At 35.5% G+C, this 18,417-nt stretch overlaps 1 protein-coding gene across 2 annotated transcripts in view; it reads right to left on the reverse strand.

Annotated features, from left to right (window-relative positions):
• The window catches only part of LOC128999171 (protein SSUH2 homolog), a 54,575-nt gene that overhangs the window by 4,539 nt on the left and 31,619 nt on the right, over positions 1–18,417 (reverse strand). For both annotated transcript variants that reach the window (XM_054425567.1, XM_054425566.1), the window contains 3 exons: positions 10,415–10,516; positions 7,549–7,751; positions 5,960–6,211 (listed from right to left, as the gene is read on the reverse strand). In XM_054425567.1, the coding sequence (XP_054281542.1) occupies positions 5,960–6,211; positions 7,549–7,751; positions 10,415–10,516 (557 nt within the window). The remainder of the gene's footprint in view (positions 1–5,959; positions 6,212–7,548; positions 7,752–10,414; positions 10,517–18,417) is intronic.

The following is an 18,417-nucleotide window of genomic DNA, read 5'->3' on the forward strand; positions in this document are numbered from 1 at the left end:
GTTTGTTTAATATAGTTCCTTCTTGATTCCTGTCCTTTATATGGACTTGAGCTCCAACAGGTAGAGTAGGCAATTCTGTGGCTCTATGTCTTTTGTCAAAATAAATCTTTTGACGATCAATTCTTGCTTCTTCCTTTTCCCTTAACTTTTCAGCGTCTACCAGATAGGGTCTTAGTTGATCAGACATTATTGGAACATAAGTGCGGATCCTTCTCCCGAAAAGTAATTCCGCTGGACTTTTCCCATTTTCTAGAGGGGTTGCTCTTAACATAAGTAGCATTTTGTAGGGATCATCACTTTTTTCTAAGTTGTACTTAAAGTTTTTTACTTGCGCTTTGATGAAGCCGTTGCTTTGTGGAAATTTTGGGCTTGATGTAATCAATTTAAATCCATAATCACGACCAAGTTGTTTGAATTGACAGCAGTCAAAGTGAGAACCGCAGTCTGCTCTCACTGTCTCAGGTACACCATGACGTGCGAAGATGGACTTTGTATATGTCACAATAGTGCCCATTTTTAAATCATTTAGTCTTGTATATGTCACAATAGTGCCCATTTTTAAGTCATTTAGTCTAGCAATCTCCATAAACCTGGAATAATAGTCTGAGATTAAGAGATACCAGTGACCTTTGCACTTCAGCAAATCGGCACCCACTATTTGCCAAGGTCTGTCCGGATAAGGGGTTGGTATCAGCGGCTCTGCTCTCGTAGCGCGATTTTCTGCATATATCTTGCAATTTTCTTCTAGTTCTTTGATTTGTTGAGAAAGACGAGGCCACCACACAGTCAATTTTGCAAAAGATCTACATTTTGTTATGCCTTGATGTCCTTCATGAATACTTCTTAGTACATTAGCTCTTAAAGAATTTGGTATTATAATACGACTTCCAAAGAGAAGTATACCATTTTGCTCACTTATATCTTCTCTTTGATACCAGTAGGGCAATACGTCCTCTGGAATCTTAGATTTTTCTGGCCAACCTTTCACACAATACTGAGACACATGTTTTAGAGTTTCATCTTTCATAGTTTCTTGATTTATTTCTCGCAACCTTTCATCCGAAACTGATGGTAGAGTAGTGTCAATATTTTGTATATAAGCAAGGATTTCCTCTGTAAGTTCCCATTCCTCTTCAGAGTTCTCTGTGTCTCGAGACAGTGCATCAGCCAAAATCAACTGTTTGCCGGGCGTGTAGGTAATATCATATGTATATCTCATCAGCCGGAGTCGTATTCTCTGAAGCCTGGGAGTAATATTGTCCAAGTCTTTTATCTTGAATATGGAGAGCAAGGGCTTATGGTCTGTCTCAATATGCAAATGCAACCCTAATATGAAGTGTTCAAATCGTTCACACCCCCATGCAATCACTAGAGCTTCTTTTTCTATTTGAGCCCAATTACGTTCGGCTGATGACAAACTTCTCGAAGCATAGGCCACAGGACGTTTAGTTCCATCTTCTTGAAGCTGAAGTAGTGCAACTCCAATACCGTATGACGAGGAATCCGCTGAGAGGAAGGTTTCTTTAGACATGATGAATAAAGCGAGACATGGTTCGGACATCAATGACAGTTTAATCTTTCCCAAAGCTTGGTCTTGATCAGGCCCCCAAACAAATTCTGTATTTCTTTGCAGTAAAGCATGTAGTGGATGAACTATGGTCGACAAGTTATGAATAAACTTTGCTACATAATTGACAACACCTAGAATTCTTCTTAGTTCTTTAATATTAGTTGGCGTCTTGAGTTTTTGGATAGCCTCAACACGAGAGGGATCTGGCTTAATACCATTTTTAGTTACAAGGTGGCCTAGTAAACTGATACTGTCATGCCGGAACACACATTTTGATCTATTAAGTGTTCAGCCCTTTTCCTGTAGCCTACACAAAACACTATGTAAATTTTTGTCATGTTCTTCCATATCTTTCCCGTATATAGTTATGTCATCGAAATGGCAAACAACACCTTGAAGGCCTTCAAGTGATTCAAAAATTTGACGCTGGAATACTTCTGAACCAGTGGAAATCCTGAAAGGGAGTCGTAAAAATCTGAACCTTCCAAAAGGTGTGATGAAAGTAGTAAGATATGATAAGCTTCTTCTGTTATGGGTATTTGCCAATAACCCGAGTTAGCATCTAGTTTCGAGAACACCTTAGCACCATCTAATTGTCCCAGAGTGTAGTCTACAGAGGGCACAGGATATAGTTCTTGTTTAACACTCTCATTAAGTTTAGTAAAATCTACGCAAAGTCTTATTGAATTGTCCTTTTTAGGGACAATGTCAAGAGGTGAACACCAGTCAGTCAGAGTGTCTACTCTCACGATAACACCTTTATCCAACATTGCATCCAGTTCTCTTTTTACAGCATCTTTATAGGGTAGGGGAACACGCCTTGGAACTTTGAGAGAGTACAGTTCAGCGTTTGGCTTTAATTTTATATTATAATGAGCTTGTGTATCACCAAGACCGCCGAAAAGTTTAGGGTACCTACGATGAATAGGGATCAAATGAGCCAGTTGAGTTGACTCGAAACATCCTTTTAACTAGACCCAATTTTTCACTAACTTCATTGCTCAAAAGAGTTCTATCAGCACCAGATATTACATAAAACTGAGACTTACAATATTGATTCTTGTACTGGATTGTACCCTCGAATACGCCCAAGATATTAAGGACAGATCCGTTAGGCCCAATTAAAACTTTGTTACTTGAATTTAGTGGGTACAAAAATAATTTCAACTTATAAAGTGATTGGGGCAAGACACAAACGTCAGCTTCAGTGTCTATCTTAGCTTGAATACATACTCCATTTAGTTTAACTTCAGCAGACCATTTTGCTTAAGGGCTCTTTTGAGGATTAATAGACCCCACAAACTTGTCACTCTTAACAACTTCATCTTGAAGAGGATTTGAATTTATTTCTTTGACATTTTTGAACTGGCAACATTTAGCAAAATGGCCCTTCCTGTTACAGTTTCGACAGAAAATATTCCGGGCAGGACATTTTGGTCGTTCATGTTGAGCGTTACCACACCACTGGCATTGATTGTAGTAATTGGAACTGGACGCATTGGAATCAACTGGAGGTTTCTGAGCAAATTTAGTGCCCCAAGTCCTTGAAGTGACTTTATCTGCAGTTAGTGCATGTTCAGAAGACCTGGACCTTATCAATGATTGTTGCATTTTAACCGATTCGGCTTGCTTAACATTTGAGACAGCAGAATTAAGTGTTAGATCTGCATTCATTTGTAGTTTTTCAGATAAACTTTTGTCTCTAATGGCTACAACAAGTTGATCTCGTATAGCCTCATCTTTATAAGAAGCAGGAAAATCGCATCTAGAAGCCATCTCATGTAGATCATGAATCAAACTCTCAACACGCTCTTCCTCATGTTGAATCCTAGTATGAAACATGTACCTCTCAAAGATTACATTTTTAGAAGGAGCGAAATATGTCTCAAACTTTTTTAAAACAGTTTTGAAACTTTTACTTTCCTCAGATGTCAAATTAAATGATTCAAATATGCTTTCGGCCTTTTCCCCCATCATATATAGTAAGGTGTTTACCTGATATGGTTCGTCTTCACTGGTGAGCCCAGATACCGCTTTTCAATAGTCACTGAAGCGCATTTTGCTACAGTTGTCACATCTTCAGAGCATATACACCTTTAAACCATCACTACGTACAAGTGTTTGTGAAGCACTATTGTTTATTTACATTACCGTTCAAACCAGTTGTGCGGCACGGCGGCTGTGTGCTGTGTGCCTGTATTGAGGTTTGACTTGTGGTGTCAGAGCGGTGGGCTCAACATGAAAAAAGATTTTAAAGATTCCGTAATTTTAAAATCCATCCATGATATAGAAATAAACTTCAAATATTTGGCAACCCTGGTAGAAAGTCAGCAACACTCCAATACTTGGAAAATACCGTCTCACAGCCCCAGTCTTCTAACTAATCATAACTAATCACCGCCCTGATACCTCAAACAGTGACGGAAGTGAACCGGGACCGTACACTCAACACGTGTTCGCTGCCACCGCGCCACACTGCCGGTGTGATCAGTGGTGTAAATAAACAATAATGCTTCAAAAACACCTGTACATAGTAACATTTAGTTTGAAGGTGTACATACTTTGAAGATGTAACTATGTGTGTGTGTATGTGTTGTGTTTTGTTTGTGTGTGTTGTTTGTAACTATGTGGCAAAAGGCCCGCGGTTTGCATGTATTGCGCTACGGAACCAAGATATAATTGTGCCCCTCTTCACCAATCTTGTAGGGGACTTTTTCTCTTTGTTGCGGATGAGGATTCCACTGTAGCACTGTTAAACTCCTTTATTATGTTATCCAAACTAATGAATATAATCTTAAGAAAAATGATTTTGTGAAGGATTGTTATGAATGAAACACAAAAATATAAATATTGTGTTGTCGATATATATTTGAAGATAAGTTATCACTCATACTCTTTTTCTACCTCGCATAAAATACATGAGAGGAATGCTCATCTAGAATAGTAAAAGATTTTGACGAGTTGATCTAAAGAAAAAATACCTTAACTTCTGTTCACAGTTTGATTCACAATTCATCCAATATTGATCATTGCTGCACTAATGATGATACTAAGCAAAGAAATGTCGAGTTCATGGTTTCAATATTTCTGCTCATCTATTCGATTCATCATGCATTTACATGGTAAAACCTCCACAATATGTATATCTGAATTTCAAGAAGTGATAATCAATAGGTTACTTCACACATCATGTATATTTATTAGTTTGTTTTGTTTGTTCAAAATATTACAATATTACAATTGACAGGTGATTAGTCAACTTATTTCAAAATCTAGATGTCTTCAACTAAAGAATGACTATTTAAAATAAAACAAGAACATAAACATAAACAACTGTATACAATTATTATTACAAAAACAAAATTATTGGCTTTTAAAAATCTTCCTAAGTACAAAAATATACCCCCGCCGCAGCAAACCTGCTGTCTTAGCGAATTTCCATTTGGCTGAATTAATTTTCAATTGATCTATTTAAATAACATTAGGTTTAACGAGTACCTAGGTTTGCTGCTACAAGGAAATTAATAAAGTGTGTGTTTTAAGTAAAATAATTATTGCTTAGTATAAAATGAATATATTTGCCAAGTTTGATCAAAAGATATCCATAAACAAGCAAACTACAACATTTTATAATATTTTCCATAAGAATAACATGGGAATTTTAAATTGACCAATTTTTTAGTTTTCTCCGTAACCAATAACCGTACAAAAACACTTTGATATACTGAATTGTTTGTTTTTTTAAGCTCTTTAAGAAGGTTTAGAGGAAAATTGGGAAATTTTGTGTTTTGAGGGTCAAAAGTGAGAAAAACCAATTTTTACCCCATAAAACCCCCCATAAAACCCTGTTCCCATGGTCCGATCATGCTGGATCGCGAACTCATTCAAGTTTATCCCGCCTTACACCTTTAAACCAAATTTCATCAAAATCGGATAAAAATTACTCAAGTTATCGTGTTCACGGACACATATATATATATATATATATATATATATATACATATATAAAAATTTGAACGAATGGTGTTTTTGGCCTCTGGGGACATCAAAATGAAAAAGTAAATCGGTCCCGGGCCTAAGTGTTACCATGAGACCTACGGTAATAGCTACTTCCCTATAGGGAAATTCGCTAAAAAATAAGTTAAAAATTTGGTTAAAGAGTCTATTTGTTCTATGTTTAGCGGTAATTTATTGTACATTTTAGCCCTCTATACTGTTGTGACAATTAAAACCTATTTAGCCTATGTTGTGGAGTGTTTAGAGAATTTTATAATCTTATTGTGGTCAGATTGTTTAAGCATGAATGTGTCAAAGTCTGCTTGAAGCATAATATATTGACAAATAAATTAAATACCCATCCACAAATGAATTATAATTCTACTTGCGTACCCATCCTTTACTATGACACTCCTGACATGCCACAGAGCCCTGGCTGTTGCAGCGGAAGCAATGTTTGACAGACGACGTGTGAGGGACCCACAATGTCTTGACTTCCGCCTCGAACATGCCTCGAGGCGAGACGGCAATGTCCCATGGCAGTGGCGCAGGTCCGTTATCAGGCCCGTCGATTTCTGTCATCGTAGAGAACGCTGTGTGTGCCCACGAGTTCTCCCTGCGCTCTGTGAACGTCTCCAACTGGTACTAAAGCAAACACTTTCTTCTTTGTTATATTTTTAAAACCTCAATCTTGTCATCATAGACTAATCTGGGCAGTGGTCTAAAGACTGTGAAATATCACATGGAGAAACAGTGGTGACTCGCAAGAGCGGTCCCAGGGGAGCTAAGGGGGTCATTCAAGTCTGAGTATTTTGTGTACGCTGTGAAAAGTAGGGAAGATCGGCAGACGACGGACGATTTCAGGCATACGACTCTACAATAGTTGATAGCGAATAAAGATTAACATCTAAAGATTTTAAGGGAATACCCCAAAAACAGTAGGCTATGCTAGTTTATAGATACATTTTTAATTTTTATTGATTTTTTAATGTAATACTACAACATTAATATTTCAATAAATAGCAAATATTTAGGACCCCTTCCTTAAGCAAACCTATATACATGTTAGTGTTAGTAATATTCAATTTGGTCACTTGGAGTTTGTTTAGTCTACGTTACAAGGAGCTACAAACTATAGTTAAGTATTCTTTTGTAGCAAAAGTCAAAACAAAGATATCGACAATGGACGCCTGGTGTGCTAAACTAAAAGGATGTGACATTTCAATTCAGTGTGACAGGCCATATTCGTTTATCAATCTGTATATCTCTAATTTTTAAAATATGGTTTAATTAATTTTAAAATTTATCTTTTTTGTTTTGAAACGTTGAAGATTGGTCTGGAACAGATTTTTTTATGTTAAGGGCTACACTTGATTCAACCTAGTTTCAGTTTCAACCTAATACCACATTGTCTTATGCCCATTTTCCACATGCACATTGAAAGATCAGAGGAAATACGACAAGGTTTACCAAGCAATGGTGTCAAAGATGTTGGTAATATAAAAAAAAAAAAACACCAAAATCTCTTTCCAATTTTTAATTTGAAGTTTTGTTTGGATTGAAGTTGAAAACATTTGAGAGGTTTAAGCAAACCCAACACAACAACAGATATATGCCCTATAGCTTTCTGTTAACTGAAGGTCCACAACAGCTTATAATATTCAGACATATTTGTGTTCAATGAATCCAAATCCCTCGACTTTGATGCACATTTGTGTGACAAATTTTCACAGCATTGAAGTTTGAATTAGTTGATAAAAATAAAATTCCAGAATTGGGAAAGGGTTTAGATACAATTCAGAACTTGCTCAGCCTTTATTTAGATCTTACCTATGGGAATATTGGATAAATTCCCGAACTCCAGCTAGTTTGTTCACCTGATTCAGAAACATAACCTGACAAAGACAATTTCAGGGGTATAAATGTCCTTAAGTCTTGAAAATCACACATAAGAAATAAGTAGACTAATGTGGAGCACTAACATGAAAGGCAGATGAGGCCTCCAAGCTAGTTATGAGGTGACTGTTGGCAGTGTCTCTGCCATAACAGGAGTGTTTGCCGATGTGTGTGAGGAGGGCTTCTCTGGCTTCCTGCTCCGTCAGCGACGGTCTGTCTACCACTGGGGTGTTACTCTCCTGGCCTTCGTCAATACAACACCTGCTTTCAGCCGGGGGTGGAACACAAGCTGTTGAAAAACATATCTATCTTCAACAGGGTTAACTTGTTTGCTTTTGAAACACTTATAGAATAAGATGAAATTTTTTACAATTGAATAGGTAGTTCACACTGTAAACACCATTTCTAAATGACTTTAGTTATTTGTATTTGTATTTTCCTTCCTCGTTGACCATCTGGCAGAGGGATTATAACTAGCCTGTGTCTAGTGAATTATGAAAAGTCTGAGTGTACATCCAGTATTATAGCATTGTGTGATATATGCAACGGTAAATATAAACTAAATGACTTACAGCATTTAGCAATTCATTTCCTGGATATCTTGTGTTTAGCCAAAATTGGAATTTGCTTTGTCAAGAATTAAGAACTTTGATTTCATCATCAGGTATAACAAAATATGACAATGAAAAAAATGTGTCTATGTAAAAAAATGTCATGGGAAGGTCACCAAGTGTTTTTATAATTGCACATTGGGATACTAATAGATATTCCTAATTGTACATCAACTATATACCGCATGTTTTCCAGGGAACTTCTAAATAATTGTTTATAGTAATCATTATAGAAAAAAATTTATAGTTTACTATTTTCTAAAGAATTTATGACTCTCAAGGTAAATATGTATAACATACAACCATAGAATAAATTACAACTACAGAAGTGACTATGTAAAATGGTGCTAAAAATGGTAAAAAAAATTACGAAAAACAACAAATAGGTTGATGAAATCTGTTAGTAGAATAAAGAGATTTGTTTAAAGCAATGCTTGATTTCTAGAATTTCCAGTTGCTCTGTTCTTTATTCAATCCTCTACAATTCCTTTAATCCCCTTACCCAGCAAAAACTAGTTATAAAACAACACTGCATCAGTCTTTGTTAGGAATTTTGTTAAAAATTGAAAACAAAAGGCCCGCCAAGGGGACGATTACTGACTATAGGGTGCTTTTTTTAAGTGTGCCACCATTGGGATCTCAGTAACTAATGCTTTTACAGCAAACTTTAAATGGGGAACATTCCCTTGTTTTTAAAGAGATTAAAAAAAAAATTTTTTGTAAATGGCCAACTTCCAACATGGCGGTCAACTTTGAAATTTCTTATGGAACAAACTTTTTTATTCTTGACATTTTTTCGATAAACCCACTCGTTTAGGAGTTACAGCCTATGGAAAAATGACTTCCGGTGTACATATTTTACATCATGTAGCTCCTAAACAAGTAGGTTTATAGCGAAAATGCGAAGAGTAAATAAGTCAAATAAGTCTTAAAATTGCATCCACATTCCAAAAAGACCATAAAATTCGTTAAAAATATTAATTCTATTATTTCAAAAATGGCAGCCATTTTCCAAAATGGTGGCAAACTTGAAAAGTGGAAAACTGTGTATTTTATGGTCTTTTTCGAATGTGGATGCAATTTTAAGACTTATTTGACTTATTTACTTTTCGCATTTTCGCTATAAACCTACTTGTTTAGGAGCTACATGATGTTAAATGTACACCGGAAGTCATTTTTCCATAGGCTGTAACTCATCCTAAACGAGTGGGTTTATCGAAAAAATGTCAAGAATAAACAAGTTTTTAAATTGCATGTTCTATCCGAAAACATGATAAAATATAGGTTGTTCCATAAGAAATTTCAAAGTTGACCGCCATATTGGAAAATTGCGGCCATTTACAAAAATTTAATTTAATTATTTTTGAACCTCTTTAAAAACGAGGAAATGTTCCCCATTTAAAGATTGCTGTAAAAGCATTAGTTACTGAGATCCCAATGGTGGCACACTTAAAAAAAAAACACCCTGTATACTCATAGTTTATAACTTTGCAACACAATCAATTGATTGACAACTACTTTACAGATCATGGTTAGTTCCTCAATTCAGCCTCCGATAATTACATCTATTTGAGCCCAACACATTAGTTCTAATCAAAGATGAGAAATGTTTGCACATAGCAGCATTTTTGTAAAATTCACTTATTTCCATGCATGATTTGTGAACGAATATTGATTTTTTTGTGGTTAAACATGACACTTCTCCCAGCTATGTCAGCTGCCACACAAAAAAAAATGAATCAGCACAATGAAACAATAGAGCATTGTTACTTGTATGAATGTCAAAGTAAACAAATTTGATCTGATTGACATTGACAATGAACGTCTTTCGAAGCTAATACAATTGAATAGCAACATGAATTAAAATAAATTTGCATAATTGCAAGGCTACTTTTTCAAAGTTGTTAGTAGTTAAAATTAAGATTTTATTACTTGTGAAATACAATCACTACTTTATGTCAACAACACCAGTGTTGTGCCATAGTCATTATTGTACGAGATGGTTGTTATAGAGTGGTTTTATGATAAAGTGGAACCTCGATAAGAACACCCTCAATAACAAATGGCCCTTGATAATAAGTGCCATTTACAAATACTCATGGATTTATATTACCCTTAATTGCACAACGAATCTCTATAAGGAGTCAACCTTGATCAGAAGTCATATTTGATCATCATCATGTGTGACTTGTTATCAAGATTCATTCTGCTGTATAACAATTGGGGGTGTGGGAAAAGCTACTTTATAAATTGCAGAAAGGACGCTAATTATGCAATTTTGCCCCTCTTACTCTAATTATTTATGCTTATTTTTAATGTTGATTTGATGATGTTTACTTACTAGAGTCAAAAGATACATCTTCATACCCAGAGATGCGGTCCATGAGCTCCAAAGGAGGCCCTGATAGATGACATTCTGCTTCATCAAACCCAACACTGTGAACTGAGATAATAGTATGTATTACAATCTGACAATTAACTCTCTTTTTTTCAGACAATGAACAATTTGAGATTTATATAGGAGGTTTTATAGGTACTTTCCTGTTAAAGGGAACATTCATTATTATCGATGATTTTTCCTCGATATATCGATATTAACAAATTGAAACATATCAGCTGACAATGACGAAAAATATTGTTCAGTATCAACAAACATTAATGAAATGAAACTGTTCTAAAATAAATAACCTAACATAACTAACCAAACTTGCTGTAACATTTAAAAATTCCGCGTTTAAAACTTGCCTTTTATATTCAACCCAAACGGAATTTTTAAATGGTACAGCAGGTATGGTTGGTTATGTTAGGTTAGCTTAGAACAGTTTCATTTCTTGTTGTCAATTTGTAATGGATCGGAAAACCAAAACATCGATATATCGAGAAAAAAATCATCGATAATAATGAATGTTCCCTTTAACAGGAAAGTACCGTTTTATACAATCATGGGGTTAAATGGACAATCAACCAATCAATTTTTAAGACACACTTAAAGCTGAATATGACTACAAAGTGAGTGTAGAATGGAGTGAGATGACCTGAGTAGCTTTGTTACTGCCAAAAATCTGTTATTTCTTTAACCAGGAACATTTATTTAACACCCATTGGTCAAGGGTAATTGGGATTAGTTGTAATGCATTAGATTATAATATATATATATAGGGTTAATAAAAATACAGGGTTAAGCAAAAACATGGACCCCCCATTTCAACGGGCTACACCAGGTAAACTAAACACTGCACACCTCTATGTGGCATAAAATTACACTTGTTGGTATCCCAATTTCGTCCATAACCTCCAAATGGGGTATTTTGGGGGTAGCTCATACATTACAAATGTTAAATCTCATCAAGTGCCACCTCATTGTAAAGGCCATCAGTTAAAAACGATATTGGCGAAAACTAGAAGTCCCTATCTCACCCCAGTACAAAATGGCTTTAGTTTTTAAGCTTTATATTTAACTCTTTTTTGCTGCCCCCAAAATGTCTCATGTTGAGCAATGACGTAATGTTTGCCGTTTGTGATCAGCTGCTTATGTTTTAATCTTTCCTTGGAAAATAAATAAATAAATACCTGCGTCATTGCCGTCTTCTATCGTGACGTCATGCTTGACGAGCATTACGGCCTGTTTTTTTAGTGTGGCCTTGTTCCATTATTATAGTTTTTTTAGATAAATATATTACTAAATAGGCCTACTTCCTCACTTACTTTAATTATACTTAATATTTCATAGTTTGTACCAGTTTTTAAGCTTTCTGTATTCCTCCTCTTATCTTTCTCATGATTTCTCTAGTTGAAGGTGATTAGTTGCCTCTGAAGCTGTTTTCGTCAAACATGAATGTTAGACATACTTTGAGCAATTTCAAACATGCACAATGCTAAAAACACAGCAAAACAAACTAATGCCTGTTTCTGTACACATTTAGATTGTGCAACAATGTAAACAGCTGATTTTAATTTTTACAATAAATCTAACAAAACCGCACTAGATATACACCGTGCAGCCTTGGGTGCCTCAACTTAGGGTGGCGGGGCGATGTCTACTTGTACCGGCGTCTAGTTGTACCTGCTGCATTTTGGTGACAGGCGTCTAGTTGTACCTCGTCCAAAGCTGTAGGTACAACTTGACGATGGTGCGGACGTCTAGTTGTACCTACGTCTAGCTGTCTCTACGTCTAGTTGTACCTCTTAAAAATCTACAGGTACAACTAGTCGCGTACGCCACCGTCTACTTGTACCTCATACGTCTGCGTCTACTTGTACCTATGACTACTTGTACCTACGACTACTTGACCCTACGACTACTTGTACCTACGACTACTTGTACCTACGACTAGTTGTACCTACGCCTACTTGTACCTACGTTTAGTTGTACCTACGGCTAGTTGTATCTCCCCTTCAACTTGTCACCAGTTTAAGGGATTTATTTTATTTCTTTAAAAATCATACAATCTTACAACAATTTTTTATAAACAACTTATTACAAAAGCCAGGAAAATTTGGCTTGTCTGCAGCTCATTGAGCAACACCTGTTCTTGATAACAATGTAGGCCTACTTGTGTCCCTTGGTCAGTGCTTATCCATATTACACTTTGGTTTTCATTATTTCTTGTCAAGATCTGCTATCATTGTTTTTTCCACTTAAACTCTACCTTTCTATAGAAAATCATACTCAATTGACTCGGAACACTGCAGTTCCTGATTTAATAAAGGGTATTATTAAAAAGTACTCGTGCAGTAATCAATTAAACAGGGTAACGAATTGAAGGATAGATACAACTAGACTATAAAGACGCAAAATACGCGTAGGTACAACTAGTCGTAGGTACAACTAGACGTAGGGACTACTAGACGGAGGGACCACTAGTCGTAGGGACTACTAGTCGTAGGGACAACTGGTCGCATCCGTACAAGCTAGGTGATACTACTTGTCGGTGGGATACACGTCTAGTTGTACCTACGTCTACTTGTACCTACGTCTAGTTGTACCTCCTAAAAATCTGCAGGTGCAACTAGTCGGGTGTGCCACCGTCTACTTGTACCTACGTCTAGTTGTACCTACGACTAGTTGTCCCTAGGCCTCGAGGTACAAGTAAGGTACAACTAGTCGTAGGTACAACTAGACGTAGGGACTACTAGACGGAGGGACCACTAGTCGTAGGGACAACTGGTCGCATCCGTACAAGCTAGGTGATACTACTTGTCGGTGGGATACACGTCTAGTTGTACCTACGTCTACTTGTACCTACGTCTAGTTGTACCTCCTAAAAATCTGCAGGTGCAACTAGTCGGGTGTGCCACCGTCTACTTGTACCTACGTCTAGTTGTACCTACGACTAGTTGTCCCTAGGCCTCGAGGTACAAGTAGACGTAGGTACAACTAGACGGCGGGACAACGAGACGCGGTCCCAGGGTGGCGAGGACTATAGCGCTCGTTATGGATAAATGGAGAACTAATCGAGAAAGAGGGAAAGTAAATTTAGAGCGAGGGGAAATAAGGTGATCGTTTTTCTCCTGCTCTAAATTAGAGCTTGGGAAACAATTACTTTTTTTATATCAGCTGATATCGAAGAATAGTATATTTCATTACTAGGACCAAAAGTGGCATTTTCCGGCGCGTGCTCAAGTTTTTGTGGGAGGCGAAGCCGAACACAGGGAACCCCAATTTCATTGCTATTTTCACGTACGAGGCGAAGCCAAGGACGGGAATAATGGAGCAAGTGCTGGATAATAACTTTTGGTACGAGTTATAAACGATACTTTTCATCACGACGCAAAAGAGTGAAAATTTAAAAACGTACGTTTTCATGTCCCTGGCCTTTTACTTCGTAGATACTGGATTTGTAGTTTATTATTATGTGTTTTAATATTTTTGGGACGGGGGCAACATGTTACACACATTTATTTGGTTTTAAATAGGTTCTAGGTATTTTTTAAATATTTTTAAAGTCTCAAAATTCACGACCATGACGTGTCCCTAGGGTACATTTTCCAACTTTCACGCTGTTTTTAGACTTATTCATGCCGAAATATATAAATCCATATTTTTATGTCATCAATAGTTATTAAACTTACAAAAAAGGAGCATATTATAATTTTATTGCCATTGCAAACTGACTATCATGACAAAATAAGTCTGTCCCTCGATTTGGCGTCACGACCATTTGGCAAAAATTTGTAACTTTGGAGCACGACAGTGGCAAGCCTGCCGTCGATTGCGTCAGTTCGTTTTTGAGACTAGTTCGAGGTGTACGTCAAGTTTGTTGTGCCGGTTGTTTTGTGTTGAAAGAAGTTGTTACAAGATTAATAAAGGCAAGTTTGTGTTTTTTGTAATTTTGGTGTGTCCATGACCGTACGTTGTCATTTGATGAAGTAGATGTGGTTTTAATTTTTGTTGATAGGATATTTCAATTGCTACATTAACCTAGAAGTCCACTTTGTATCCTCAAACATGAGGTGCAAGGCTACCGCCAGAACAGAGCCAAATAATACGTAATGTCACGACAAAAGTTTCAAGACCATCGCGGTTTTTTTCACGACCAATCCAGCCTTATGGATTATACTGTATTTGGTCGTGAAAATAACTTAAATATCATTGCAAATTGAACAGTTTACTTCAATTGAAACACATATTTTTATTATAACTAACAGTATAACTGAAGGATTGTTTAGAAAGATTTAGATTACTCCAGACAATTCACGACCGTACCGCTTATCCCGGACCATCACGTTGATGATTTCTATCATAAAAATTTTAAAAATTAAAATATCATCATATTTCTATGTTTTATACACAAAAGAAGCACACCTCTATAAAAACATAAAGATTTTTCGGGTCTCAGGTAAGTTTTTTCGGAGTTATACAAACTTAAAAGATTTTATTGGCTTTTTTTGAATTTTTAAATTTTTTTCCAGAAAGACCAAATATACCAAAAGCTTAGTGAGCTGTTTATTGTATAATGGCCATAAAAGTAGATTAATTTATAGCAAAACATAGTTATAAAAATAATATTAACTATTTTTAATATTCAGTTTTATGTCCGTGATGGTCATGACAAAATTTTGTGTTTTTTCATCAAAGATGCTCTATTTATAAAAAATCACCAAAGATATTACGTTACCATGGACATTTTATGAAACTTCAAATGTCAATGAAATAAAAAAAGTTTCTAAAAACGGAACAAAAAATTTTAAAAGTGCTTTTCCTGAAAACGTACGTTTTTAATTTTCATTCAAAAATACACAAAAACAGAATAGCAGACCTCAGTAATATTTCTACTATTTTAGCATACCATTTTATTTCCCAATTAATTTTATTAAACCTAAAAATAAAATAATCTTCTAAAAGGAAACCTACGTATTAGTAGAGGTAATTACTCGGTACTGTGGGTGCCGGATCCACCGGATCCGCTCCGGTAATGAGTAATTACAATGAGTAATTACAATGAGTAATTACAATGAGTAATTACAATTAGTTTTTATTTATGGGTAATGAGTAATTACAATTAGTTTTTTTTAATGGGTAATGAGTATTTACAATTAGTTTTTTTTTAATGGGTAATGAGTATTTACAATTAGTTGTTTTGTTAAGGGGGCTAGCCTAGCAAAAAATTTCAAATTTTTAAATTTTTTTAAAATATATTTTTTTATTTTGTGAGTTCTTTCTGAACTGTTTGGTACCAGAATTATAAAGATATCTATTTTTTTAGTTGAGATATGACCAAAAACTTTTATCAGTGCACATGCCTTTTCATTGTTAGTCCAATACTTGTCCGCGACTTGTGGCAAGTGTCCGTCGATTTTCCGAAACTAGTGTTTTTTTCTTACTATTTACATGATATCTTCTAAGCCAGTTGAGATATCATTACCAAATTTTTACAGGATGTTTATACCATCAGTACCTATGACCTGAACTAGAATTATAGCAGTAGGTATGGTTTAAGTAATAAAATATATAAATTTATCAAAAAATAAAATAAAATATTTTTTTATAATCTAAAATGTTAAGCCAACTAACCAATTTCAATTATATTAACATATTTTTAGTTCAGGCTATAGCCCTAGGCATAAGGAAAAGAACCATACCAAATTTATTTGTGTAAATTAAATACAAAAAAGCACAATGTGTAAAATGGTTACCTAGGTTTTTACAAATATAAAATTTAATTTTTTTATCATAACTCCCGAACTCATCAACATTTTTCAAAATATTTTACATGATTATATGCCCAGATTTGTGCTTAAAATGCCCTGAAAAATTCAAAATCCTAGGTCAAAAAGTGTATTCACAGCAAAATGTTTTCTATAAACGTGCGTTTTTAGCTAGGCTAGCCCCCTTAATGAGTATTTACAATTAGTTTTTTTTAAGGTAATGAGTAATTGCAGTGTTTTTAGGTAATTAATATCTATTCTGCCTCACACATGCCTCCGCCTCCGCCTCAACCTCCGCCTCTGCCTCCGCCTCCGCCTCCGCCTCCACCTCCGCCTCCACCTCCGCCTCCACCTCCGAGGTGGTAATGATTAATTACAATTTGTTTTTTTTTTCGACAATGTGTAATTACCAATTAATACACATGGCGTAAGTGGCGGAGGGTACCCCTCACCACCAGTGTTGTGAACTTCTCACAAAGATAAAAGGGGATGCTTCCACAATCCCTCCCTTCGCCAACCTCGCCACATGTTTTAACATAATTTATGATGTCTAGACACGTGGAGTAGTGCGTAGGAATCAACAGAGAGGGTTCATCGCAGACACTATTACATCACTGTCTTAGCTAAGCTGAGATAGTATGGAATAGTTATAAAATTATTGGTTTGTTTGTTTGTTTTTTTTTTTGTTTTTTATATTATTTATTTACAAAAATCTAAACTTATATAGTATACAAATAATCTTAAAACTAAGGAATTAGGTTTCATTTAATACAATTTCCGCTTCAGCCCGTTGTTGCAGCAGACATTCCACTGTGACCAGCTTTGCCATTAATTTATTTAGATGTGCCCATTCCTCGGGGCACCTCGGTTGAGCACACCATTTACAATTCAACTCCCACGAATCATCATCATGCTGGTTCTTGAGCTCCTCAGTTGTCATCTCTTGAAATTTTTTATTCATATCTTCAGCTTCCAACGCATTGGCGATATGAATTAGCTCCTGCTCGCTAATACCTCGAAGCTGATTCTCGAGGTATTCTACTTCAATTGTATTGGCAATATCAATTAACTCCTGGTCGGTAAATAATGGTTCCTGGTCCGACATGTTGATCGAGCAGTGGTGATACTTTCTTGGCTAAAGGATGAATGAATAGTGAGATACGTTTGGATCAGCTCCAACCGAGACGTCCTAACGCTACCTATTGAGCAACTCTTGAACTAACAGTGAGGATTTAGTCAACCACTACAGACCACATATGATGATATGACGAAGACAGTGGAGATACAACGTCGGAGGGACCACCAGCGCAGGTGTTGACTGTAACCACCTGTTAAGATAATATTTCATGTATGAGGGGAGTAACCCCGTCTGACACTCCCTAAGCATTGTTTGATGCGCATCATATCATACACATCTCTAATAATCAGCAATAAATATGTTTACGCATAATTTGCAAATACCAATTATTGTATTGTAAATGCGTGGTTGACAATTAATAATTTTTCAGTTAAAACATAATACAATGAGTATGCGTTACACGTATTTAGTGTTTATAAGTAACGAATAAGTACTATATGTAAGAAGGCTTATGAATAATTTATAAGGTTATTACTGCACCGGTATATTTAACTTGATTCAAATCATTGGGTTTATTTTTTAAACTCAATTATTTAAATCATACTCACAATGCCAATGTACATAATTTTCTATATACACATCACTTCTAACTATGTAATGATTCAAGTTATTTTTGTTTTCAATTTAATTTGTTCTGTAATAATTAATTATCGATTAGTACAAATGGCGTAAGTCCCCGTCCTTATTTTTTTTTTTTAAGTATTATCATGTATTAAAACGTGACAGGGTTTTTTTTTATTTCACGATTCTAAATCAACCACTTTACGGATTTTCATCATTTTTTGTGTTGAAAGAAAGATCATTTTTTTTAAACTAGAAAATGTTGAAACCATAATTTTAGTTTAGGGGTTCAGTTTGTTTTGTACATCAAGTTTTAATTTTCAAAAAGTCTAGCAGCCGACGCTAACATTCTAGACAATCTTTTGGTATAATACAATTTGTTTAACTTAACAGTTGTAAACATTCAGCGTTTTCGACACAAATTCAGTATTTGATTGAAAATGAACGGACATACGTAGAATTAACTTATTTATACTATGTGTAATGCTATAATCATC

Source organism: Macrosteles quadrilineatus, unplaced genomic scaffold (genome assembly GCF_028750875.1).
Source record: "Macrosteles quadrilineatus isolate MER2022 unplaced genomic scaffold, UCM_ALF_1.0 Scaffold_7__1_contigs__length_78375512, whole genome shotgun sequence".
NCBI lineage: Eukaryota > Metazoa > Arthropoda > Insecta > Hemiptera > Cicadellidae > Macrosteles > Macrosteles quadrilineatus.